The following is a 27968-nucleotide window of genomic DNA, read 5'->3' as shown; positions in this document are numbered from 1 at the left end:
GCCTGGGATATAAAAAAATTACCTTAAGAACAACAGTGGGGAGCTCTCACTTCAGCCAGGAGGAAACGAATAAAAGTCAGTCGACATCCAGGCTAATTTCGAACTACCTTCTTTCCTGCCCCACACCCTGAAATAAGTACGACGAAGATACGTTTACAACATAATTCCCTGAATGCTTAGGCAGTAGTAAGAGTTCCACCGTGTTCAATCAGGATTGCTTCCTAAGTCAGGCTGACAGTATTTTTTATTTATTTATTTATTGCATTTATACCCCGCCTTTCTCCCTCTCGCAAGGAACTCAAGGCGGCTTACATTCTCCTACTCCTCACCGTTGTATCCTCACAACAACAACCCTGTGAGGTAGGTTGGGCTGAGAGTCTGTGACTGGCCCAAAGTCACCCAGTGAGCTTCCATGGCCGAGTGGGGACTAGAACCTGGATCTCCCGGCTCCCAGTCCGTCACTCTCACCACTACACTACACTGGCTGTCAATCTTATTCTCAGTACAATCTTATTCATGCGTACTCAGAAGTAAAAGCTGCTGAATTCAATGGGACTTACTCCCAGCTATCTGCGTAGAGAAATGCAGCCTTGATGTCTTACCCTATCCACCGCCCCTCTCTCTAAGACAGGGGTGGAGGAACCTGTGGCCCTGCCGATGTTGGACCACAATTCCCATCATTCCTGACCATTGATCACACTAGCTGAGGGGCTGATGGGAGCTGGAATGCCAGTCGTTCACACACACCCCTTCCTCCTCCTCCAACCAGCGCAACGTGGATGAGCTTGGCTGCTGGTATGGGTTTGGGGTTTCGGTGTGTGTGTCCTTGTCGTTACAGACCAGACACATAAACGCAGGTGAACAGAACCTCTGGGGCACGCACGGAACGCGCACGTGTCATCCCCTTCTTTTCTTTTCCTTTGTGTCAGAATGAATGGTGAACCCCCGGTCCCCAAGCGAGCGAGGCGGGACCGAGCACCGAGCTCCTTCTAGAGAGGAGGGAGGGAGAGAAAGAGGGGAAAGGGGGCGGGCCTTCGGAGAAAAGAGGAGGAGTTTCCCTCTCTCCACCCCAGCGCGCGCGCGCGCGCCCGCCCGCCAACCAACGAGACTGGCCGGGGGAAAGCGGCGGCGCTCGCGCGCGCCCTGTTCTAAGAGCAGCACGGTGCTGACAATCGCGCGCGCAAACGGGTGTGCGCCTCTCGAGAGAGGCAGAAGGCGAGAGCGCTCAGCGCGCGCGCTGCTGGCGGCGGCGGCGGCTTCGTGAAGCTCCCCCGAGCCTTCCAGGTCTCTAGATGGGGCTGAGGCGCAGCGGCGCCCACTGAGGAGAAAGCGGCGGGCCGGCGGGCGTGTGACTGAGCGAGCGGAGGGGAGACGAGGCCGGCCGGCCAGCCGAACGGCCCCCGCCTCGCCGGTAACAGCCACAGCCTCCTCACTCCGGCGTGAGCGCTTTCGGGGCCGGCGTGTGCCTGCGTCGCTTCGCGGGGGCGGGCAGAAGGTCCTGTTGCGCGCCCGCCCTGTGCTGAGCGGGAACGGAGTTTGGCGCTTCGCCGGCCCCGCTCTTTTATATAGGGGGAGGCGGGGAGGGAAAGAAGGGAGGCTCGTGTGGGACGGGGGCTGCTTCTCGGCTTCCCGGTGCGGCGGCTGCCCCGTGACTCGCGGCTTCCCCTGTGCTGCGCGAGCGACCCAAGCGGCGGCCCCTGGTGCTGGGGCTCTCGGGCTCACGCAGGTATCTTCCGGGAGGGGGCGGCGGCTTGTGCCCACTCAGTAATGGGGAATTCAGCCTGCGCTGCCTTTTTCTCCCCCCCCCCCGGTCACTCCGTCGGGGCCCCTTCTGCTCCAAACTCCTTAGCCAGCCTCTTTTGCTGCCCCGGGATTATCTCCCGTGGAAGAGAAAATACTTAGGGAGGGAAAAGGAGATAATCTTTCCCTCCCGCCCTGGATTATCTCCCCGCCCTCTGCGGGATTATTCTGCCCTGTTCACCCCGCCTCCTCCTGCAAATCCTAGGGGCGGTGCGGGACAAATCTCTCTCCTCCCCCCTTTCCCTCGGGGGTTATTGCGCGGTCTCTCCCTCCCTCCCCTCCCCTCCGCCTCGATCGTTCGCTTCTTCCTATTCTCGGATGAAAAGCACGTCTCCTGTTTGCTTGGTTTGTTTGTTCTTTTTCTTTTGCCAGTGGCCGCAATCCGCATTGGGCAAGGGGAGGGGGAAGAGGGTGGCGGGGCTGATCGAAGAGGTGGGTGGGTTGTAATTGCCACGGTGGTGGTGCTGTCACCTCGCTAGATTTGGAGCTAGTAGGGCGGGAGGCAGGACAAGCGCATGGATTGGCTGCAGGAAGGGACATTGGCTGGGGGAGACGGTAGGTGAATGTTGCATTTTGCCAGATGCAGGGGAAAACGTGCCGCCGCGCCTTGCCCCACAGTAGTAATTCTGTGTTCAGGGTGTTGCTACCAAGGAAAGGGAAAAGGATCAGTTCTTCTCGCATCATGCTTCCCCCCCCCCGCGAATTCACGTCCCTCCTTACAAAACTGTAGAGCGTACCTTTTTTTTTTGGATTCAAACTGCCAAAAATGCCTTGATGCCTCCCCCTCACCCCAGAACAGTCCAGATAGTTTACTTAAATAGAAAATGTGAATGAAAAACTGCATGGATGTCATTTATTATTAGCTAGGGTCAGCTCTGAATGGAGTGGACTTCTTTCTGGCTTTCAGCCAATTGGTTGTGACTATTGCTGACAGCAGGAGGGGCAGACATCATTTAAAGTACTGCTCTGAAGGCACAGCAATATAAGACCATGTTTGGTTCATAGCAGAGTCAGAGGTGGTAATCTGGTTATGTAGTTCCTACTTTAGCAGAATCTGTCCTTTTTTCTCTTCTCACCTTTCTGAGCTAGGTGGCGAGATCTGGATGACTGCTGCTGCAGAGCTTCTCACCAATTCTGCTGCAAAGAGCCCAGGATTACATCCACCCATTAAACTTCATTTTATTTGGAAGAGGAGGGGCCATGGGGAACTGAAAAGAGGCAGGGTAGCTATAAATAGACCTTTGGACTAGAGCAATCTTTGAGCAAATTCTGGTATATTGTATTTGAGCTGCCAGTGTCCATTCAGACTGGTTGGGTGGATGACCGTCATAGTCCTATTATGGATGATGGGTTCTATCTTGTATGTGTGTATAAGTGTTTTTAAAGGACTAGTCAATGTTTATCAATTTCTGCATGAAAGTCCCATAGAGAATAAGTTTCATACAGAAGCAAGTACTGACATAATTGGGGGATATTGACTGTAAATTCATACATTCTAGTAACCTTGAACTCTGCATATAAACTGGTGGAACTCTAGAATATTCAATCTTTAATTTGTTTACGGCTCATGGGTTACGTAAAATTATCAATTTATGCAAGATGTTTACAGCAGCAGGCCTTTGTGCCTTGAATAATAATGGAGATCATTTTGGAATATATACTTTAGTTTATTTTTTTAAATGTTCCCTGTGCTTTGTATTAATATTACGATATCTCACTGAATATCAACTCATCTGCACCTTGATCATTGTCATATCTGTAGATTTGCACTGGGGTTGTTGCTCTGACTATGCTGTCAGTAACTACTTAACATAAAGACTGATAGAACTCTGAAGCAGTGATTTTGTTCTATATGTTCTGTTGCTGTACTTGGACAAATTCTATATGACCAAAAAATCCTTATGATGTGCCTGCAGTTTGTACAGTAGAGTTTCTTCTAAATGAAGCAGCTGTCTTTACAAATGGCAATAAATTTATCTCATGTATTCATTAATTTCCTGTTCCCTTTCATTAAAGGGAACGGCTGTGTGGAAGAAAAAATGATGTCTCATGTGTTAGCCTAAAATCCAGATGAAGACGTGTCTAAGCAGGTGTGTTGGAAGTTTTGCAAATGTATCGTAGTGTTAGATATGTATTTATAGAAGAATTTTAACTCTAATTTTTAACCTTAGTTAAGAGCTTGTTGGAAATAATTCTCTGTAACAAAACCTTATGAGAGTAAGGAGTAATTGTTCTCAATGACATGATGAGTACTGCCATCTAGAGAATTGGTCAGTTTCATTCATAAGCAATCTGTGCATGGACAGGGATGAGAATTTTCTTCTCAGTGGTATCTAGAGTTCATTGTATTCTCAAGTAATTTAAATGTTAGCCAAATGTACCTATCAGAATACTTGTAGTTCCTGGTACATCATTAGTATGCAGCTGTTGATTCTACAAAAAGGACAAGTGAAGATTATATATGGAAGGAAAATAGTTTCAGATAGCAAATATGGAATTTGACTTATTCAGTGGGCCAATGGATACAGCGATATTAGTTCTCAGAATTCTCTGATCTTGCTTAGTGTCTATCTCTTGGGAAGTGTGTTCCATGTACTTATGATGCTATGTGAAAACAGGTGAATATGGTATCCCTTTTCCTCTCATGAAGGAGCAGGCAGGGAGAATTCGGATCTGGGTCTGACCCTCTGGTCCCACTCCTGATGGCATTTATTATTTAGCTCATCCTGACACCTCTCCATCCCCACTGTCCACAAGTAAGTTATCATGGATATCTGAAGTGAGGAAGCCTACTTGTGTATATCTCTAAGTGTATAGGTTTTTCCAGATTGTGGAACTTGCATAGGCTTTCCTATCTTAGATGGCCACACTCATACTGGACCGCGCTGCGGGATTCAAATGTTGTTGGGGCCAGAGGCTTGGCCACTTCCTACCCATGTTGCCCTGTCACATGAGTAGTACGTGAAGGGGGCTTTGTAATCTGTACTTTAGGGTTTTGAGAAAAAGAGATAGCAGAATCCAGAATCCCAAAGGTAAGAACGGTTCTAAACATTGCTGTGAACTGAGAAATAGGATATTGGTGAAATACTGGTGAAATGAGTTTTGTAATGATTAGGTGTTGCAGTGGAAACTGAAATACTAGGTAGAACATATTTTTATCCCCAGAATTCTTTCTTTATATTAGTGTTTGCATCTTAAACTTAGACAGGGAATTCAATTACTACAGCCATAGTGCAATATGCTACTTATGAAAAGGGATGTTAGTAAAGGCTAGTGCCTCTGTAGGCAGGATGTGGAACTACACATTGGCACTGCAAGTAATACACAATTCCATACAATATTTTTTGCCAGTCTTTATCTCTCTATCAAATGCACAGGTCTACAGTGTGACATGTATGGTCCTCTGATTCAGTTTTAAACCACATAACATCCTTTTAAATATGTTATTCTGGGTATGACAGGCATACATGTTTTGTGCAGACATGGTAACATAGAGGCTTTAAATCTGTAAATGTCATAGTGGAGAAATCACCATAGGTCTTGGAAACATCACTTTAGGATGTTGCTGTTAATTAACAGATACAGTGGGATGGCTCCAGATTTATGCATGTGCAATTCGGCTAGGGGAAGCAGACTTCCCCACACCCTTCTCACCACGGAGCCCTTCCAGTTTACTGAATATAATAAACATAGGGTCATGGGACCCTGCTGAATGGGGTAGGCTGTGTGTGTGGGGAGGGAATAACCTTGAAAATGAGGTAGAGGCATTATCCATGAGTGGGGCTCCTCAACCCTGTGTGTAACATTTTTAGGGGGCTGGAGGGACTGCCATGAGGAGGAGGAGGGAGTGGGAAGATCTGTTTGTGCTGCCTAAATCTGGATCCAACCTAATAAATCTGGGTTTTTATAAACCTTTCATAAAATCTCACTAAAAGTTTTGTATCAATTCTAAACATATTTACTTGAAAATTCTCTTTAGTTTCAATAGTACTTCAAATATGTATGCTTAGGAACGTAATCTTAGATTACGTCTTAGCTTGATTTTGGGGGGTACGTTAATCATCAGTTCTAGATAAGGAAAAAAGATTATGAATACCAAGTTGAACTGTACAATAATAAGAGGATGGCTGTTTACATCATGTCTTGTTAGTGAACTTCCCAGGGGCATCTGGTCAGATGGGCCTTTTTGTTTTGTTTCAATAAGCTAGTTTTACATTGTTAATAAAGTGTTGCAGATCTGGAGTATTAGTGAGGTAGGTATGCCTGTGTTATAGTTTCCTTTATGATAGAGAGTGTGTTACTCTCCTCCCATGCTATACCACCTGCCACCATTCACTTTATAACATAACTTTGTAATGATTGCTAAGCTTATAATAGGAGAGGCTGTAAAACCAACAACTACTGCAGTTCAGAATCCCTTTATGGATGCTGTTACTTAGCCTTGGGAATTCTATAGCCTTTAAAAAAAAAGTTTCAGCAGCCTTTCCTCAACTTGCGATCTGCAGATGTGCTGAACAAGAGCTTCCATCAGCCCCAGCCATCATAGCTGAGGCTGATGGGAGTTGTAGTCCAGCACATTTGGGGACTGCCAGGTTTCGGAAGGCTGGGTTGTAGCATCGGGGTTAATTAAATACTGGTGACTGAAGATGCCTACAAATGTTCAGTGAGTCCAGATCTGGTTAACGTATGGCAATCCATATGTTCATCCACTCAGTCTAGTTCCAGATGATTTAAGACAAAGCAGGTAACCAACCTACTTAGGACTATGAGTTGTAGTCTGCTACATCTGGAGGGCAGCAGGCAGGGAAGTCTGATTTTATGTAAAGACAGGTGTTGTCTTTACATAAAATCAGGCTTCCCCACCTGCTGCCCTCCAGATGTAGCAGACTACAACTCATAGCATCCCTGACCATTGGCCACACTGGCTGGGGTTGATGGGAGATTCCAAAACATCTGAAGGGCATGAGGTTGAGGAAGGCTGACAGACAGGATTTATAATAATTATATATGACTGGGTCAGATAAATTTCAGATAAATGCTAGTTCTGTGAGACACAGTTTCCAAGAATGAATGCATCAAATGGTAGGAAGGAACAGTTTCTCAAAGAGCCTTTGATATAAGGGCTGGTAATTAAAGCTTGTGCAGAAGACCTATTTTATTCAGTGGTTGGTATCACAGATAAATCTTATGGTACAAAGAAAGGTTTTGTTGAAACACATTTCCAGGAGAATCAAACTTCCTGAGTTGTTTTACAGAAGGCCTTGATTACCAGGAACAGAAATTGATCAAAGAGCACAATGATACTGAGACCGCAGGGGTGATGACCTTTGCTTTCTTTGGTTGAAAGAACTTTATGGCATGATCCTACATATGTTTAGACAGAAAAAAGTCCCTACAACTCCCAACATTCCCCAGTCAGCATAGGATTGTGCCCTAAATATATTTATTTTTCCACACTTGGGACACTTGTTTGCTTTGCAATTGTTTGATTTTTTCCCCCCAGTTGCGAGGAGCAAAATACATCTATGCATGAGAGGAAAATACTTCTCTACAAGGGAGGAGGGGGTTACCAGTTTTTTCCCCTTCCCTATGTTCAGTCCTGCTGTGGAGGCTCCAACTTTCAGGAGCAGGTTTTGGGGTGAGGGCATAAGTATCTGCAGTGGGAAAGGGAAATATTGGTCACTTTTCCCCTTTTCCTCATTTTTTTTGCACACTCAGCAGTGTCTAATGGGAGGAGACATTTGACTGATTATTTTTTAAAAGTTCTCCATATGCAAAGAACAGCCCAGGAAAAGTATGAGGAAGGTTATATGTATTGTAAGCAAAGTAAACTGCACAAAGCTTCAAGAACATGTTTCATGGGAAGAAATCCACCCCAGTATGTTAGAGAAATATTAGGGATTGTAATAAAAATGTATTGGTGAGGCTTCAGCCAAATTTCCTTGGATGCATTTGTTGAAGGAATTTGATGAACATATTCTGAAAATCCAAGTACACTGGATCCATTGAGTTCCTTGTTCTGTGGTTGTTGAAAACCTCAAGGAATTCAGATAAATTTGTGAGATGTAACTTCAGCTTGCAGAAGCTATGGTTTGATTTTTCTATTCATAACATGGTCATTTATGTGTTTAACAATTTTAGCCTTGGTGACTTTCATCAATATGGTTGTCAGAGGTTTGGATGATGTCCTCCTGCATGCTGTTACCTGCCTGGATCCTTCTGAAAAGTCACTTTTTTTTCTAGATAGCTACCTTCCATTGCCTGATGAAGGCTAACTTTTTTATGGGTTAAAGGCATTACAATTTCAAACTTAAATGACAATCTGATCCCTATGATTTCTTACTGCTTAGGTGGTTTTGTTCTGAAACCCTTTTTTATTCCCTCTGTTTGAGTACTTCTGTTGTATTGACTGGAACGAGCTGAGAGATGGATATTTTTGTCCAGTATTGACTATAGTGAAGATCGATAGGATTTTTAAATTCAACTTCTTGAGGGCTGCTTTTTTGACCTTATCTAATCCTTTCTGTGTCTCAGGTAATTCTGCTACTATTGGCTTTTAAAGTGCTTTCTTGCTATTTTTATTGTGTACTTAAATTCTGTTTCATTAATTTGAACAAGGGCTTTGCTTCTAAAAAGTATTTTTGCTTTGTATATCTTCCTTGGCTCTGTTTTTACTATAGTGGCATATCTTGGCATTTGTCCTGATCCAATTCAAGTTGTGTGTGTTTTAAAAATGCAGATTATTTGCATGGGGATGGGGTGCAGGTTTGCCTGGAGTGTCTGACTCATGTCTAGAAGTCTGCATAGTTGGATTGGGCACATGTATTTGTCTCTTGCTTTGTGTCAAATCTTCTATTTCAACCACTTGTAGTATATTTACTACATGCTACCTACAGCAATCTGATTCTCAACTATATGTATTTAAATTCCTTTTAATCACTTCTCTCTTTCTTATGCTATTCTCTTTGAAATTAAATGACTGATACCCTGCCCACATATATGCTGAACTAAATAGTATTGCTGTTGTTGCTAGGAGACTTAAATGCAATCCTAAACCTGCTTATTTCCTTGGAAGTAAGTACCACTGACATATTTCTGAGTAAGTATGATTAGGTTTGGGCTGTTAGCTGTTTCGCAAATCCTCAGCATTTCTTGAGTTCCCTCTGCCTTGGGTTGGCTTCATCATTGGGTTTGTCATGGCCTGAGTTGCTACTTCACTTAGTCAGTCTGAAATCTATTACTTTCTCTGTTTTTGTTGCTTTACGATTTGTTTCTGTTTGAAGACCACTGTTACCAATTTTACTCAATTTCTTGAGAGTATATTGTTGGTTATAAAGTTGTAGCTAAATCTTATTCTATATGAAATGTGAAATTGTCTTTCTCTTCCTTTCCTGGCCTTAACAGCTCACTTCTTTCCTGCCATCAACATACTTTCCTCCTGTCTGAGGCCCATGCAATATGATCAGAAGGGCATCTACTCTAAAACCTGTCATAATGCAGGATCCTCCACACATGGACACCTCATCCACCCCCATTTTCCCAGTTAATCCACCTAGTCTTGACCATGGGTGGCCATCCTGCAGCACAAATGGCACAGGCAGCAAATATTTTTTACATGCCTGGACAGGCGTGAAGAGATCACAGCTAGACCTGTACTGTGCTGCTGTGTACTCTCTAGCTCAGGAAATGAGAGCCAAAACCATCTCGGGGTACAGGAGTTCTGCATGTCTACTGCACTCATCTTTTGCACTTCTGGAACTCTTGCTAAAAAGGTTGGTCACCTCTGGACTAGATCACAAGGTGCCTCAAGCAAGAGTGAACAAGATGCCAGTTAGCAGATGTTTGAAGAGCAGATGACTTAAGCAAATGGACTAATTTCTGTGAAGGTAGAAAGCCTGGAACAGAATGCAAGAAAGCAACCAAATACACAAACATTTGGAATGGCTCTGTATGACCTTGTACCCCAATCCTAAATGCACTTATGGAAAGTAAGTCTCACTGTTATAGTAGGACTTATTTCCAGGTAAGAGCTCTAAAAATCCCAGCCTTAAATTCAGAAGGGTGGTGTCATTCAAAAGCAATATGAAAATATATAAGACTGTAAATTAACACAAAACAGGATGTGGCTAATCAGTCTTCCATAGTAGCTTTGTCAACCCTTGCCATATAACACAGTATCATTGCAACAGTGTGGCTTCTTGTTTCATTCTTTCCTCTTTAAGGAGCTCATGGCACTGTTAGAGCCTGATGTGCCCAAAGCTGCTCTGAGAACTTCACAGCTGAACAGGGATTCAAACCTGGGATTCCCTCACTTAAATTGGACACTGAGCCCACAATAGAACACTGGCTGCCTCCCACTGAGATGTCTGGTACATGAGATGTGTAAATGGTCTGGCACATTTCAGCATTTTTCAAATTCTCAAATTTCAGAATGCCAATTTGGCATTTCAGCCCACTTTTTAACAAGCTAAATGTAGAGGTCTGTTTTCCAGCACAGGGTAGCTTAATAATGCAATCCTATGCAAACGTGAGAATAAGCCCTATTGAATGTATAGAATAAGTCCTATTGAATATGCATAGCTTTGAGCTATTGTCTTCAGAAGGAATATCACAGTTTAGCCTTTCTAGTAGGACCCAAGGCTAACTCATATGGCTAAATGCAAGAAACAGTCAGTGTGTGTGTGTATATATTCATGTCTTTATTCCCAGCTGTTCAGGTTACCTTGACATCAGATGACACAAACCACTTTTCTCATTGTAGTAATTTAAAGGAATCGGGATTTATAAACAAATTGTCAAGATATCTTCGTTTTCAGAAGTACTTCTACTTCCTTCAGTATGTTCACTTCCTTAGTTGGCAGCTTTTTGAAAGCAAACATAGCAGAAGCTTCATTCTCTCCAATTTAATTTCTTCCATAATAAGCTAAAATTTGTTTACTTGCTGCTGACTTCAGAACATAAAAAATAAATAAACCTGTTTATCTATCTGAAAAATGGAGAGATAAGATGTCTCAACTCTTAGCTAAGTTTAGCCACTGGGTGGTGACATAGCACTTCTTTCTGTACCGGTGGTTAAAAGCCTGGGCTGCTGAGCTGAAAGTTGGGAGTGACATACTTCCTGAAAGTCTCCCTATTCTTCTAGTTGCTTCCTGGCCACATACAACATAAGCAGGAATGTTAGAGGTTTGGTGAGGCTTTTGATATACTGGGAAGTGTGGCCATTGAAACTCCTGTGAGGTGTTCTCTGTATAGATACTTCAGTCCCTAATACAACTGTAATTACCTCTTTTGTGCAGCCTTTCTGACTGTACAGCTATGTTAAGCATGACTAGAAGTTACTAATTAAAAAACAGCCGTGTTTGAACATTTTTGGCAGGAATGCTGAGATGAGACATACCTCCTTGAATATTGCAATCCGTTTATATGTCTTGATTTATCCTGGATGAGTAGCAACTTAAAAAAAAATCCAGTTCCTTCTTAATCCTGGTCACTTCTAACAAAGGGTTTATATTCTTTTGGATAAGTTCAAATGGATTTTGAACATTTTTGATATTTTCAGCAAGAACTAATATGCCACATCAGTTTTGGACATTGCATGCTATTCAGTAGTGAGGCAATTAGGGTAAGGAGCCCTATTAAGGCATCTTTTAAAAGCAATTACCTTAACATGGGGATGGGGACATGTCACATAGCTCCACTCCCAACATTGTGTGCACCATTTAGCCCCTTCCCCAAGCATCCACATGTTTAATGTGAACATTTGCGGGGGGGGGGGGCTTCACATGTACAGCTGTATGGGCATAAGGTTCCACATAAGCAAGAACCCTGATAGTTCTTGCCTCCACATGTGCAACTGTATGCCAAGGGTAGGGGCTATATGACATGTACAACCTCAGGAGGCAGAGCTACTCAGTGCAGCCCCACCCTCACTCAAGTGTTGAGGTATCTACTTTAAATAACCCCTAAATAGGGGCTTGGGAATCACCTAGGATCTGTTGAATGGAACAAGGGTAATTTAGTAACCCTTGAATAGTAGATGGCATACCTACTCTGTCCCCATAGGAAACTTTATTATTCCATGTCTTGGGTTTGGCTAGAAGGGTGTATTTTAAGTGGTGGAGAACTACAAATTTTCTTGAAACTAAAGTTGCCTTGGTAGATGACCCAAGCCAGGAGATGGACACCAGAGTGTGACTGTTGATTTTCCTGGGCCTCTTAGCAGCTTCAGATACAATGGTATCTTTTGAAGCTGCCTAGATGGGATAGGATTAGTAGGTGCTGTTTTTCAGGTGGTTCTGATCTTTCTTGTTGGGTATGTCCCAGAAGTTAGTGCTGGGACATGGCTGCTCTGCGTGTCAGTGCTACGGGGCTCCAACGGACTTGCTGGAGAAGGTCATCTGGAGATTTGGGCTATGTCAATATGTGGAGGACAGCCAGTGTCATTTGTGAACTGTCATTTGGCAGCAGTTTTGTAGTGGATGAGGGTGAACAAACTGAAGTTCAGTCCAGACAACATGACGTATTGTTGGTGTGCAGCCTGTTCTGGATATTCCCCCTAGCAGCAGCAGCTGCCAGGAATATGTTTTACCAACTACATCCTTTCTTGGAGAACCTGATCTCTGCCATTCATATCCTAGATACCTGAAGGTTATTTTACTTCAGTGTGCTCTACAATGTGCTCTTGAAGACAAGTCTGGAAACTGGAAGTTTCAATTGGTTCAGCGTGCCACCAGATTTTTGAATGGAGCTAGTAGTTCAGATCGCATTATATTGATTATGAACCAGCTTTACTGATTATCAAGAGAACAAATGAAGCAGGGAAAGAATCATGCCTGCTCTAGCTGGAGTACTCCCCCACCCCTCACAAGATCAGCTGATACCAGCTGCCTTGTGGGAAGGATTATGGGTGGAGGGGAGAGAGAGAAAGGCAGACATGGATAACAACAGGTGCCTGTGTCTCCCCCCACCCCCGGCCATCTACTTCCAACTGCTTTATGGGAAGGACCCTGATGACATAAGTATTATTTTTTATTATATTTTATTAATGTCTTTTCATGTATGTTACTTGCAAGCTGCATTCGAAGGATTATATTCCTGAAAAGTGACTATAAATAAGTGGCATAATAAATTGCTTCTGGGCTCAATTTAAGGTGCAAGTCTTGACTTTTAAAGTCATAAACTGTTTGGTTCCAAGCTATTAAGATTTACTTTTCCCCTATACAAGCTTGCCCAAGAAATTCACTCTACCTCCAAAACTTTGCTTTGTGCCCCTCCACTGTCATTTGTGTGGTGGGAAGGTACTCGGGTTCTCCCTCTGAAGCAGTAGGTTTTTCAGGCCTTTTCGGTTCACAGTCTGAATAGCCTCCTAGAAAAGTCTGCTTGGCCCCACCAGTGCTTGCTTTTAGGTAGACCACAAAGCCATTTTACTTCAGCAAGCTTTAAAAAAATACTGTTCTTGTTGTGGTTTTGATTGCTGTTATCTTTAGTTTTAATTTTTGTGGTTGTGTATTTTTTATTGTAAGCCTTTTCAAATATGGTTTTAGAAAAATGGGATAGAAATTATGGGAACAGTACATATTTCCACCAGAGGAAAAGCTTGCATGAATTAGGAGGAAGCTGCAGCTGACTTTTACCTGGGTGCATCCAGATGCTCTCTCACTGTTTCAACTTCATTTGGGTCCCATGCTGTCCTTGTACTAATAGTCTTGTGATTCCTGCACAGTTCCAGATCCCTCTCCCATTGTACCTAACTGTTCCCTTCTTTGCCTCGCTGGCCACCAAAGTATTGCCAGGAAATGATAAATTCTTTGAAAACCAAAATGTGGGAAGTGAAAACTGCACAAAGCATATGCAAACGTTATGCAATTCTGAATATAGGACTTGAACTTTCTAGGAAAAAAAATTGGACTGTATGTGTGGGAGAGTACATTGACCTGAAAAAGTGCATCTGAATCACATGTGGTCCTAATCACATATTGTATTGCAGTATGGGTTTTTATATAACTCTCTCTCATAACTGGCAAGGTAAAGAGCTTGTCTTGGGTAACTTCCCTAACTGATGTTCTCAGTTATTGAAGGAATTTGCCAATTTGTGCCTGCTGAACTTGTAACTCTAGAACTCCACTTTATGGTGTTTCCTAGAGTGAACATCATTATAAGCTTTCCTTTCTTGTCCTGTCTTTCATAGATTCTGGTTCTGAATCTATGAAATTCAGAATTCAGAAATTCAGAATCTATGAACTTATTCCTTTGTACGCCAAAAAATGTTCCCTGCCAGAAACAGAGGAATTTACAGTTCTGTTCCTTTTCTGGCCCAAATCTTGCAAAGGTATTTCTTTATTTAGAGCAGTTTTACCCTGCTCTTTAGCCAAAAGAGGTTCCCAGAATAGCTTACAAAGATTAATGACAGATTATTAAGAATAATAATTAATAATCAAACACAGGTTGTGTAACTGGTAGAGATGTAAAATTTCTGGAAATTTTGAAGTCAAGGAGTGGGTTGGGGAATGTTTTTCTGCTTTCTCAGGGGGAAATGGAAATTTTGGGGAAATTTCAATACTTGTTTTTATCTTTACAGATCTGAAGTCACTCTGTTACTTTCAGAATCTAAAATGTAAAGTATAACTTGGTTTGGTCATAAAAATTATAATTATTTAATTATAATTAGAAATAGAATACAGCCTCCACTGCGATTGTATTATCCCCTGTCTTCCATCTGTCATAAGCTCCTTTGTGCTCCTTCCTCAAGCTGGTGCTCTCCAGATGGTTTGGATGTCAACTCCTGTCAACCCCAACCAGCAAGGCCAATGATTAGGAATGCTGGGAGTTGTAGTCAAAAATATCTGGAGGGCACCAGATTGGGAAAGGCTCTATTAGGGATTCTCAAACCCTTTAATTTAGCTTCCTTACTAATGGAAGCAAAATCATTCACAATGTCTGGATATAGTTATACTTCCTTTCCTGTCACTTTAGCTGTGCCTACCATATTGATTGCTAAGATGTCACACTTATGCAACTGACATACCAAAGTGCAAACTAATATTTTCAAGTTATTCGTGTTGAATTATTCAAAACTGGCTTAACTTTGTGCTGTGTTAGATTTCTGTTGGGATAGTGGCACAACTTTGATATCTTTTTAGTAACCTTCAGTAGACTTGACTTTAACTGACTAAAGGTGGAATTCTGGTAGCAATGCAATCCTCCTTTTCTGGTACTTCCATCTTATCCAGACTGTTCTTTAAAAACATTTTAAGTGATAGAAATCGCCTACAGTGCTTAGTTGCTCCTCTTGCTCTTACTTCGTAATCATACCCCTTCCACTTTCTAAGACATAGAGAAACTTTTGTAGTTTCAGGCAGTTTTTAACATGTTAATATATTATTGGATCATGCATTAAATCAATAGATCGAGAAGTTGGAGGGATGAAAAATGGCAGTAGGTGACAGGAAACCAGATGATGAAATTAGTTGGGAATATTGTAATTTTAAAAACTGAAAGCAAGGCTTAATTTTCTATGTATCACACTTTTGTTCTTGAGGACAATTCATAAATCTTAAAATTGTCATGAATTTTTAACAAATGCCGAACTTGTGAATGTGCCAAATAACATGCTCTTAGTTCAGGGATAGGCAACCTTTTGGGGCATGTGGGCAGATCTGGCAAATTGAGACATTGTCCTGGACCCCACCACAAAATGGCTGCCATAGGAAGTGTGACTAATCACAAAGGACAAGTAACCTGCCCCAAGGACTGAGTGCAAGGCAGGGATGGGACCTGGGCCACAACACATTACTCCTTTGAACTCACCATTTTCAGCACCAACAGAAACCTATTTCACAGAAGGCAAACTCTTTTCTCTTTCCCCCCACCAGCCAACTCATCCTCCCTGACTCTTTTCCTCTCAGATCACCACCCATAGACATGCATGTGCACTCTCCTATGCATACACCCCACCATATGTTCAGTCTCTCTCTCTCCCTCTCTGTCTCTCCATATATCTGTCATGCATGTGCATGCATACATGCACATTCTTCTCTTCTGCTGACTACAAGCACACAAAACCCCACCCTTTTTCAAGATCTCTCCAACCTCCACAGACTCCTTTGCTCTTCCTCCCTTCTTTCTCCAACACAGGCAGCTCCCATCCATTCAGGAATACAAGCACACAAGCCTCCCAAGCCCCACAGGTTTTTTCCTGCTGGTTTCCTCCTGTTCTCCCTCTGACTTCCCTGACCTGCAGCTGCATTGCCACTACTCTCCCTAGCCTCCACCACTCTCCTTAGTGACCACTTTCCCCAGCTTATCAGGCAGAAGTGACAGGAGTCTCTTTTTCTTTTCCCCCTTTTTCTTGGTGCCTGAAGGTGCTGCAGAGAAAAGCACTGGTCTGCACCTGTCCACCATCTTCATGTCTTCAAAATGCATCTTGAGCCACATATGAGGCCCAGAGGCATTAATGGGAAATGAAGATGGCAGTGGCTGGAGGCCTTTATTTTGCTTCGAAGCTGTCACAGCTGCTGGTAAGAAAAGTAGTTATTTTTTTTTAAAGCGGGAGGGATAGGGCACCTTGGTGGGGCCAAGAAAGATATCTGTGGGTGCACTGACCATGGGCAACATGTTGCCTATCACTGGCTTAGTTGAACACACACTTGAGTGCCTTCACAATGATGTCATGGGTGAGGGCTGTACTCCTAGTGAGCTGCTTGTTCAGGAGGGATCTGGCTTTCCATTCCATAGAAGTTGATAACTGCAGCCTTTATTAAAGGTTTCCAATATTTTTGCATGTCATGGCCTTTTGGCCCTACTGTGTTGGCCCTCTTTTTCTGTATTCATGTGTGCGTATATATCTGCCTACTGAGAACACTTCATGCATCTGACAAAATGGGCTGTAGTTCATGAAACCTTAAGGCTACCACAAATCTCTTACCCTTTAAGGTGCCAGAAGATTCATTAATGTTCACAGAAGTAATGAGAAACCCTTGAGACAATTACTTGGAATATTGTAACCCCTAGGCTTCAGATAGCATCAGCTTTGCTTCTTTCCTGAAATTCATATATTTATCCCAAAAATCTCCATCTATGGCTATATTCCTCAAAAATACTAGAGGCTCTAATCATGCTATAACACGAACTCTAACATAGATAGCTAAACCTTAGGGGAAGAAACATAGCTCAGTGGAAGAGCACATGCTTTGCTAGGAAAATGTCCCAAATTCAATCCCTGGTGTCTTCAAGGTAAGGCTGGGAAAGACTGTCTGACACTTTGGAGAGCCTCTGCCAGTCAAGGTAGACAATACTGAGCTAGATGGGCCAATAGTCTGATTTGGTATAAGGCAGCTTACTCTGTTCTTCCGAACTTGAATCAAACTATGAACATAGTCACCAGTGGTGGGGAAGCTCAAGCCCGCCAGCCTAACATCTTGCCTGCCAGTCCATGCCCCCCCCAAATGTCCCTTTCCCACTGTGACTAGGTCTCTTTTTCCATTGCAAGATTACTTTTTTCCTCTTTGTGCCCAGAGAAAGGGATGGACCATTTCTCCATGCTCCTAGAGGAAAAGGATGGGAGAAAGGTTTGATGCATGGAGTAGGGCTGAGAACTATATAAGTCTGGCAGGAGAGAAGTGTGGGGAGAGAGAATATGGCTTTGGCTGCACACACTTTTGGTATCCAGCTCCTAGAGAGCTACACAGAAATGAACGCAACCCTTTCCTACCCCAACTTAGAAACTCAAATGTGATTCTGGGTCATTATTCAATTGTATGTCTTCCATCCAGACTAAGGGCTGGCTTCCCATCTGTCCTAGCATATAAACTGTACACCATGGGGTGCAGGAGCAAGTCTTGGGTCAGATTTGCCCCACCTCTCACATGTTGAATCAGCTTTGGTGCTGTGCATACATATGCCTATTTAATTTATCTGTCTATTCTCCTGCCTGTGTGGAATTCACCTGCATATTCACATGTTTTCATGTTTCATGTCTTTGAATCATGGGAGTATGTAATGTAGTTTGCTCCTGTGTTATTTCAATCCTTCCCTTCTCAAGATCTAATTCTCTCTGTAGGCCACTCTTTCATGTAGATTGCTGTTCAAGCCCTATGCAGCATGTCCCAAAATAGATCAGAACATGGAGAAAGATCAGATCTAGGGTTAAGTTTTAAGGCTTGCTCATAGAAGCAGAAACATTTGGGGGAATTATAAGGGCAAAATTGCCATGTCCTGGTTGTGAAACAGCTGTTCCATCTGAAATATAGCAAAGGCTCAGAGGATGAGCAGCACTGTTTAAGGAGGCCTTGGTAATTGTACCTGCTTGATTGTGTGTACATAGTTTACATCATTCTACAAGCGGTATACGATCAATAACAAAAATGTTCCCTGTGTTGCTTTTCAAATGGTAACGTCTTACGTTAAATTATAGGATTCTGGCCCACCCTCATATCTGTTCAGTTTTCTTCAGTAGCGTACAAAAGCCATAGACTGCACAGTTATTGTGGAATTGTGGCTGTGATAACCGAGTCTTCTGCTTGGGAAGGCTGAATGCATGATGAATGGTAATGGCATAATACTGATCTTAAGCATATTCTAAATACCACTGAGTCCTGATCTTTATAGAATGTAGTTGTATAGCTGGGGCAGGCAGGTAGAAAAACAAAGCTGTTCAAAAGTTTCACTCCTAAGCACCCCTACTCAAAGCAAGTCTCTTTGAAATCAGTGGCATTTTATAGTAAAAATGTGTGGGATTGCACTACGAGTTCGTTTAAAACCATATAGCCTCTGTGGATTATGCAAACCTGGAATAATCAATGGATGTCTAATTTAGGGAAGCAAATGTTTAAAAAGTATGGCAGTTCCTGAATCATTAGTGGCCAGACATGTATTAATACCCATGACACAATATTTAAGACTTTTAATGTACCCACTGTTCTTTACACTATTCTAGTCACAGTAGAATAGTGAGCCTTCAATTGTCTAGTACTTACTGAATAGGTCGGTTCTGCTTTAATGTACCTCAAGTATGTATTCTTCCCATAAAATTGTAGAATAATTGAATCTTGTGTAAGAGAGAGTCTGCAAGACTTAACCTAACACTCTGAAATGAGTAACAGTTGCCTTCAACATGATACCTTGTACCTTAAGTTGTAGAAATTTGATTGAAATATTTTGTATCCTACCATTCCTCTAAACAGCTCAGGATGGTATGTAATGATGACTACAGAAGGCAGGGGTAGGCAACATGGTGGTGTCCAGGTGTTTTGTACTACCAGTTCTCATAAACATAGCTAGCATGACCAGTAGTCAGACTATGGGAGTTGTAGTCCAAAATATCTGGAGGGCACCAGTTCGCCTACACATGACGTAAGGCATCCTTTAAACATGTTGAGTGGGCTAGCTGAGAGATTACTTGCCTGAGGCCATTTGCTGCACTTTATCAAGAATTCATGGGGGGGACAGGTGTCTTCTGGCTTTTTAAAAACTAGAAAAACCAGGTGAACTTGAATTTGAATTTTTTAATGTGAAATCCACAAAGCTCTGTGTGTGTGTGTGCATGTTCGAAAGCTGTTGAGTGGTCTTTGTAAATAATTGCATAGGTTTCCAAGTCATTTGTAGCTTTGGGAATACTTCATACTGCCTGTGTAGATTATTCCTAACTATTAAACTATTTGACTCAATCTAGTTGGTTTTAATAGCGATACAAAATGAGATCACTTTGTAATAATGCAATTTGTCTATTAATAGGTGTGGGCTGCAGAATGCTTATTACCCCTCTATTAGCAAAATTATGTTGATTCCTGCTGTGTTTCTGAACTCTGTTCAAGATATTGGCTGGTACTCTTGGATAAAGTTCAAAATGGTATACAAAACAATCTTCCTTAAAGGATACTGACATATTTTAAACCTTGGTTGCCTTGGCTTTTCCACAGGAGAATAACTTGTATAAAAACAAGTTTACATGCCTAAAGCATGTAAACTCTTAAGAAGCTCTTTGGAGTAGGATATGAGATAGGCAACCTGGTGCCCTCCAGATGTTTTGGATGGCAGCTCCCATAATCTTTAAACATTTCCTATGCTGGCTGAGGCTCGTTGGAGTAGTAGTCCAAACCATCTGGGGGGCATCATGTTGCCTACCTATGAACTAGATTTATCCAGGAGTGAATGATGTCACTGTTGCTTGGTCCTACAGTCCTTGCCAAATTCAAAATATGGGCCTGGCTCACATGATTGCGGCAGCCCACCATGGCTTATTTAACAAACTTATTTAAGCCATGGTGGGTTGCAGCATGTGCTGGCGGCCATTGTGAATATTCAAGTTGCAGTGGGCAGTTGCCATGGCTTATTGTGGCATCTGAACCTGGTACAGGGTAGGTTTTTTGGCATGGTTAACAAACCACCCCAACCCCAAAACAGCGCATGGGTTGGGGGTGGGGTGGTTCAGTGGTGGAGAACATGGCATGAGTGTGTAAAACTCCAGTTTTAGTTTCTCCCAACTCCATTTAGAAGTATGTGTTATGGAAGTGTTGGGAAGATTTCTGCCTGAAGCTTTGATGAGCTACTGCCAGTTCAACAGTATTGGGTTAGAAATGGTGTGACAGCTCTTTGTACTCTTACAATGTTCTTTCTTTAGCTTCCTTTTTGAGATGTAAAATTCACTGAGTGATCTTGGGTGGGATTCCAACATAACTATATGTATATAATAGTCGCATCTAGCCTGCATTTGCTGAATTTAATTCCCATTTTAATTCAATGGGACTTAAGTCATGACTAAATTTTCTCACTGATTTCCATGGGACCCAAGTTCAACTAACTTAATCTGGATCCAACCGTTCTTTCCTTTTATAACAATTATGCTGTTGGTTAATATTGCAAATACCTGAAATGGGTCTTGTGAAATAAAAATAAAATACTGGGACTGGTCAGTACTGTATTACCAGCACAGAATACATTTGCAAGAGCTACCTTAAAAAAAAAAAAGTGTTTAGGATGCAAGGTATGGGTTTAGTTAGATACAATTTTGTGGGATGAGTTTACTTTATGGAATACATCTGTTTACAAACCTTATTCCAGTAATAAACTTTACAAAAATGTCCCAAGTCTCCTACGAGAATGACAACTTCAGTTGTTGGAAGAACGTCACTGACCATGTAAAGTTGCTATTGAAATTATTGTTGTTTGTATGTAGAACTGTCATACTCATCAATATCTATAGCAATTTTGGACTTAAGTAATTTTTGCTGCTAATGAGGCAGGGCAAAAACAATAATACAATGAAATGGTGGTAGAAAAGGTCTATGGTTTGGCGCCACAGTGTTACAGGAAGCATGGGAAAGCTCAATCTCCCCCCACCCACTTACTGAGCCCTCCGGAGGCCCTGCTCACAGCACTACTCCTAATGGTATTGCCAGGTTGTTATCTGGATACTGTGTTCTGACTCAGAGTCCAGATTCTACATGGCAGATGTTTGACATCTGTGCAACATTTATTGGTGGTAGATAGTTTTTTCTGAGATACTGATTAGTGACAGTTAGGACAGTCATTACTTCAGGTTTTTATTTTTCTTCCCAGGTGCTTACATTTTGCAGTGACCTCTCAATAGAAGTATATTAAACCGTGTTGTTCTTTTTCCACACTTATAAATGTTATGTTTGTATTTTAAATACTCTACAACTATGCTGCTCCTCAGTTAGAGCTCCTGCATCCTTACACATTTAGAAAGAGGTTCCTTCCTGTCTAATGGCTTCACAAGTTGGGCCGTTCAGTGCCATAACATGTATCCCAGTATAGAAAGATACAGAGATGCCTGCCCATACCTCTTAGTTCATGCATCATTGGCAAAGCAGTGGAAAATATCACGGAACACACAAGTTTCAGTTCTCCTCTCCTCTGACCTCTTCTTTGCTCCCAAGATGGTAGGGTTGATTAGCTGCAGACTATTCACAAGAGCAAGAACATATTGAACATAAAATACCCTGTCTCTTAGGGAGAGTTTTAGAAGGGAATGATGAGATCTAAGATGTGGCCAATAGGCAACAGTAATCCAAGATTACCATAGAGATGGTGTGGGTGGGAAGGCTGCATATCCTGTTTGCAGATGTGCATACATACAGTTTTGTTTGAATGGTTTGTGGTAGAAGGAAGAGCTGTTGGGTGCTATCACATTAGGGTTTTTGGATATCTATTTTTCTGAATTTTGTGTTTGCATGTGTTTGCATCTGGGGGTGGGGTAGATTGACAACACTTCTTTGGATCGATTTTTATATATTTGCCACAGGATAGAATAAACTTTTAGCCATGTGAATAAAATTCCTACCTGTTGCAAACTAAACTTGTATCGTTTGAGTACTGAAGCTTCCCCTGCCCCAGTGAGCAGCATTTAGCTTCCAATATAGTAAAATTTGGGATGCTGCTTTCACATTTGCCTGTTGCCTCAAAAAGCTATGGGGAAAATTGTGGATGTCACACAGACAAATTAAATGTGAGACCTTTTTAGACTAAGTTGAAGCATGGTGGCACTTTACATGGGTTGTCTTCATTATCATAGGGAGAGCTGGGAAAATATTTCAGATGCCTGGATGCAAACATCCCTTCCTTTAGGAGCCACATCAGCTTAGACTTTTTAGCCTTGTCCTTTTTTTATTATCCAAATTATTAACGTAAATGTTATGTCACCCCCCCCCCCATTGCTCTGTAGTCTTTGTTGCTTATGTTTCCATTATGTTCTAGAAACCTTAGTGTGGTTGGCAACAACTTTGGTTTATTCACTGAAGGGAAAAAAAATGTATTCTGCTTTCAGAATCTCTGAAAACATAATGTTATTGTCATTAGCTTCCTACACATGCTTTTCAAGGAGAATGTGTTTGTTAGGAGGAAATAGGAATACATTTATTGCAAAGTATAGTTACAGCAACTTAATTTTTTAAAATAGTTTAAGAATACCTCCACTGAGACCCACATTTTCATTTTGAGAATGGCACTAAATGTTTAAAGCTTTCTACCTAGTGAAAGTGGCGAGAAAATGAAATGGATTTTTGAGGAAGGAAATACTAAGAATGTTAAATACCACAGCTTGTGTTAAAACCTTTCATTGTGAAGCTATTGTGAAGAATAGTGTGTAATGCAAGTTGTTCATTATGGCCTCCTGAAATGCCATGTTTTGGGATTGTTCTTTTACAAGCAACAGTGCAGAACCGTCTAGTTTTCACAAAGGGAATTTTATTTATTTATTTATTTATTTATTGCATTTATACCCCGCCTTTTTTCCTCTTGCAAGGAACCCAAGGCGGCTTACATTATCCTCCTCCTCTCCATTTTATCCTCACAACAACAACCCTGTGAGGTGGGTTGGGCTGAGAGTCTGTGACTGGCCCAAAGTCACCCAGTGAGCGTCCATGGCCGAGTGGGGACTAGAACCCGGATCTCCCAGCTCCTAGTCCAACACTCTTGCCACTACACCACACTGGCTCTCTTTGCACTCTTTTGCACTCTTGAAAGGATTCTTGTTCAATATGCTTAGGTTGTTGAAGGAGGCAGCTGCCTTCTCTCGGCTTACTGCAGAATGAAGTCCCAGGCATATCTTTTCTCCTCAATATCATTCACTTCTGTTCAGTTTAGTGGTGTTGGGATTATTTTGGTCATAGTTCAAATTTAATGCTAGTATTATTGTATATGAATGTTCCTTCAGTTATTAATGAGGGTCAATAGTTTGTTACATTTCTGTTTAGTATCTGTGTTACGTATAAATCACTTCATAGAAGCACTTACACAAACATATGCAATAAATGTTCTTGAATTATATCGTTAGCATTACTGATGACTTCTGTAGTTGCATTAATATGTGCCTGAACTACTGTTGAAATGTTTCTCGAGAACAGATAATTGAATGAGGTGAGGATGGTGTGTTTGGCTTTAAACTGGTCACATGATCATTTTAATGTGAATGGGAATATTAAATTTACTATAATTAAACCTATCATTTTAAAACTAAGCTCTTGCTCAATTTCTTCCCTTACATCTGTTTTTTCAGCAGCAATGCAGCAAGTTTTGGATAACCTCACGGAGTTGCCCCCATCAGCAGCAGCTGAAGAAATAGATCTTATTTTCCTGAAAGGAATTATGGAGAATCCTATTGTAAGATCGCTTGCTAAGGTAACAAATTTTTTGTTAATGAATATTGAAGTGAGGCTGAGGAGGATTCAGTTAGAATATAGAGGACTGCTGGACTTCATTAAGTATATGACGGGGCCTAGATGTCTGTCTGTTCTCTTGGTGTGGATTGTGTATTCCTCTCCAGCCCACTGCTAGACCTTGAGGAGAAGTGGGTGCAGAAAACTTGACTTATTCCAGTAGGTGAATACTCCTCTAGTCCCTTTGTGTAAACAGTAGTACCATTCGAATTAGAAGCCTTTGGGAAGGCCTGAGCCTTTTAGATTGTGTGTGTGTGTGTGTGTAGGGGATTTTGTGTGGTCCCATCTACTTGGTGCCTGAAATTTCCCCTAAACCATGGCCCCTCCCAAATTCAGGTAACTCTGACTTCATTAGATATAATCTCTTAACTGTTGGTTCAATTACCAGATTATCAAATGGTAGGCTCACAGTATTTTGTACTTGATTTCATTAAATGCACATTGATTTGTTTTTCCAAAACTTGTAACATTTGAGGAGATGTGGAAATGGGAAACCTCTACTTCATGCAAGGAAATTAAGAGGATCCTATAGTTGCTTATGAAGGAAATGGAGCAGATGAGATTATGAATGGAAGTTTCCATTTCAGAATTCTTGTGTTCTCTGTTAAGGGAAGAGTGGCAGGCTTTTTTTTTTTTAATGAAAATATGGACATTACCCAATACTGCCCCCACATTAGTGGGATGTACTGCTAGTGGAATGAGAACCTAGCAGTTCCTGAAGTAAATGGAAATGAGCAAAAATGTTCATTACAGGAAGAGAGCTCCATTGACCTGTCCCATTCTGGAAATGAGTGTTTCCACTTGTTTCCAAGGTTCTTTTAGGAAGTGTTAGTTGCTGTTGCGCTCACAGTGCAATGGAACCAGCAGAAAAGCCGCAGCGGTATTGGATATTGCTGCTGTGCTAATGTGTACATGTTGGAAATCTGGATATACATGGTGTATTCTTTCCTAGTATCACTTTTCTTGTATCAAGGTCTAGAGTACAGAGAGCAGTCTTGGGGAAATAGCAGACCTATGCAGACTTTTAAAAACAGAAGATAAGTGTTCTGACTTGTATAGCAGGGCTTGGAATTCGTAATTAGTAAGGAGGTGTAAAATAATATTGACTTCAGTTGCCAACTTTATGGACATATCTGTGCTAATATATATTATCAGCATTTACACCAATTTAACTGGCGTATTTATTGATAGTGCATAGCATTTTTTGTAAGAGATCAGTAGCAACTATTACTGTTCCCAGGGTTGTCTGGGGTGAGCAAATAACTATCAAAACAGTTTCTGAAACATACAGATATATCTTAACTGCTTCCACTAGAAGAAGGGGGGGTTGACTATTCAGAAGGTACACCTGTCTGTTTTGTTTCAGTGAACTGCCGTTTCATTGCGTCCTGTGGCAAAGATACAGGTTATGACTATCTGAAAGAGCAATTTGCAGCAGATGCTTTGTGAACCCCATAGGATTGTTTCATATTTTCAACCAACAATGTTAGTAGACCTTAATCTAACCCCATAATCTTCTCTATATATAGAAGTCAAAAATTGTGTGTGGGTTTGTGTATTTGTGGCTGGCTGCAGGGCTATCTGTAATGCAGGGAAGCAGCCCTGGGTGTAATCACGCTGTAGGGGCCCACTGAGCCTGTCATTTGGGCCCTACAGTTGCTGCCCCTTTTACTTCACATTCTCACTTGCCAGAATGTATGACAGGAGTCACTGGGTTACATAATTACTTGGTTTATACTTTCCCTTACTAACAAGTACACCCTCTCAATTATGGTACAGGCCAGGTTTCTGATTTCAGCTATGAGTCATCCTATTGGCCATCTTTCATTCTTTTGCGCTCTCTCCCATTCACTCTGACTTCCTTCACCTTGGATTGGCTGGCCGCCATTTTTTCCCTCCCCTTTACTCATGGTTTCTTTTCTGACTGTTTCAGAGCATTTAGTTTCTCTCCCCTCTTCCTGCAAAATCCAGCGAGAAAGCAAGTTAGTGTTAAATATCTTTACCCCTTTCAATGCCAGATGTATGTGTTAGTAGTGTATGATTAACACTAATGTGAAATGTGGTGCGGTGTGTGCTCACCTGTCTGAGGGGCTGGGATGACACAGTGGAGTGGAGACTTAGGGCTTTATTCATAAAAGAGTGAACTGGGGGGAATTGAGAAGGCAATTGCAAAATGAAGGGCAAAATAGCGAAGTTTTACGTGTAGCTGAATTGAAGATTTTTGGGTTTGTGTGTTTGTGGCTGGCTGCAGGGCCGTCTGTAAGACAGGGCATAAGGGTAGCTGCCCTGGGCCTAATCACACTGCAGGGGCCACTGAGCCTGCCATTTGGGCCCTAGAGTTCCTGCCGCTTTTAGTTCACATTCTCACTTGCCAGAGTGTATGACAGGAGTCACTAGGTTACATTATTACTTTGTTTATACTTTCCCTTACTAACAAGTACACCCTCTCAATCATGGTACAGGCCAGCTTTCTGATTTCAGCTACCATCTTTCATCCTATTGGCCATTTTTCATTCTATTGGTCTCTCTCCCATTCACTCTGACTTCCTTCACTTTGGATTGGCTGGCTGCCATTTGTTCCCTCCCCTTTACTCATAGTTTCTTTTCTGACTGTGGAGAGCATTTAGTTTCTCTCCCCTGTTCCTGCAATATCCAGCAAGGAAGCCTCTGTTGAACATTTTAATAGTGGTATGAGATTCAGTGTGGATTATATTGTAGTCGTGCTTACAGATTCAGTCTCCTGCATTTTTCGTAGTGTTTTTTATTCAATCTGCTCATTATAATTGTTGTGCTTTTTTGATCAAGTCTGGTGGATTCAACTTTTCACCTTTTTTATGGGGCCTTTCCGAGAAGCATAAACCTACCTTAATGTGTTTCTAACAAATAGTGCCTATGACAAAATTACGTCCCGGGCAATGCCGGGTATATCAGCTAGTCCTAGATAAAGAACAGTAGATAACCTGATTAAACAAATGACACCCAAACATGATGCTTTTCAGCGTTTATTTATCCATCCACAACTGATTCAACATTCAATATCCATGTGTGAAAAAGTATGTGAACCTTTAGATTCAGTACCTGGTGGCACCCCCTTGAGCAGCAATGACTTCAACTAAGCATTTCCTGTAACAGTTGGTCAGTCTTTCACATCGGTTTTGAGGAGTTTTGGCCCATTCCTCCTTATAGAACTGCTTCAGCTCAGTGACATTTGAGGGTTTCCTTGCATGAACAACGTGCTCCAGGTCCTACCACAACATTTCGGTGGGGTTTAGGTCTGGACTTTGACTAGGCCATTCTAAAACATGACATTTCACCAAACATGGAATTAGTGAATATAAACCCTATTAGATATTTATAAAAGGGCTGGTTTTGATTCTCGAAGGCTAACATGGTAAAGCTATGGAATTTCTGTAATTATCATTAGGGTTCACAAACTTTTTCTCACCACTGTAAATGGTAAATCATAGGCACTTTTCCTGTTAGTATAAGGTTTATTCTGTAATCTTCTTAGGCTCATGAACGACTGGAAGATGCTAAACTTGAGGCTGTAAGTGACAACAATCTGGAACTGGTAAATGAGATACTTGAAGACATCAGTCCATTAATAAACAAAGATGAAAGCATTGCAGAGTTGGTTGGTATACTGAAGGAGCCACACTTTCTGGTAACGATACTTTCCAGTCAATAATTTAAAAGAGTACTTCTGTTCCCTTCACTGTAATGTATCAAAAACATTGTTCTTCTGTCTAAAGATAAAACACTGTGGCCCTCATCCAGATAAAGTTACTTATGCTTAAGATACATTGAATCAATGGAACTTCAGATTTGAACATGATGGACTTTTCTGAAATGGAGCTTAAAATGAAAATTAGTGAGAAAGATTAACTAGACGTTCATTGAGGTTATCATATGAACTAAGGTTATTAAATTTTGCAGTCTCCACTTGTTCACAGAAATATTAGCCTTTCCTTCCTAACATTGAAGAACCACACTGGA

At 41.8% G+C, this 27968-nt stretch overlaps 1 protein-coding gene across 5 annotated transcripts in view; it reads left to right on the top strand.

Moving 5' to 3' along the window:
- Positions 1 to 1039: 1039 nt before the first annotated feature.
- Positions 1040 to 27968, top strand: part of PALS2 (protein associated with LIN7 2, MAGUK p55 family member) — a 43348-nt gene continuing 16419 nt past the window's right edge. Inside the window, exons 1-4 of one of the 5 annotated variants that reach the window (XM_084858532.1) lie at positions 1040 to 1411; positions 3817 to 3890; positions 23816 to 23934; positions 27484 to 27636. In XM_084858532.1, coding sequence (XP_084714658.1) covers positions 23818 to 23934; positions 27484 to 27636 — 270 coding nt within the window. In that variant the 5' untranslated portion in view covers positions 1040 to 1411; positions 3817 to 3890; positions 23816 to 23817. Of the gene's footprint in view, positions 1440 to 3816; positions 3891 to 23812; positions 23935 to 27483; positions 27637 to 27968 lie in introns of all 5 variants that reach the window. The other 4 variants (XM_084858533.1, XM_084858536.1, XM_084858535.1 and 1 more) reach the window with 4 other exon arrangements.

The sequence above is a fragment of the Heloderma suspectum genome, chromosome 5, assembly GCF_057233095.1.
Source record: "Heloderma suspectum isolate Gila_16-S chromosome 5, 16-S_ref, whole genome shotgun sequence".
Lineage (NCBI taxonomy): Eukaryota > Metazoa > Chordata > Lepidosauria > Squamata > Helodermatidae > Heloderma > Heloderma suspectum.
This window is presented reverse-complemented; position numbering and strand designations above follow the sequence as displayed.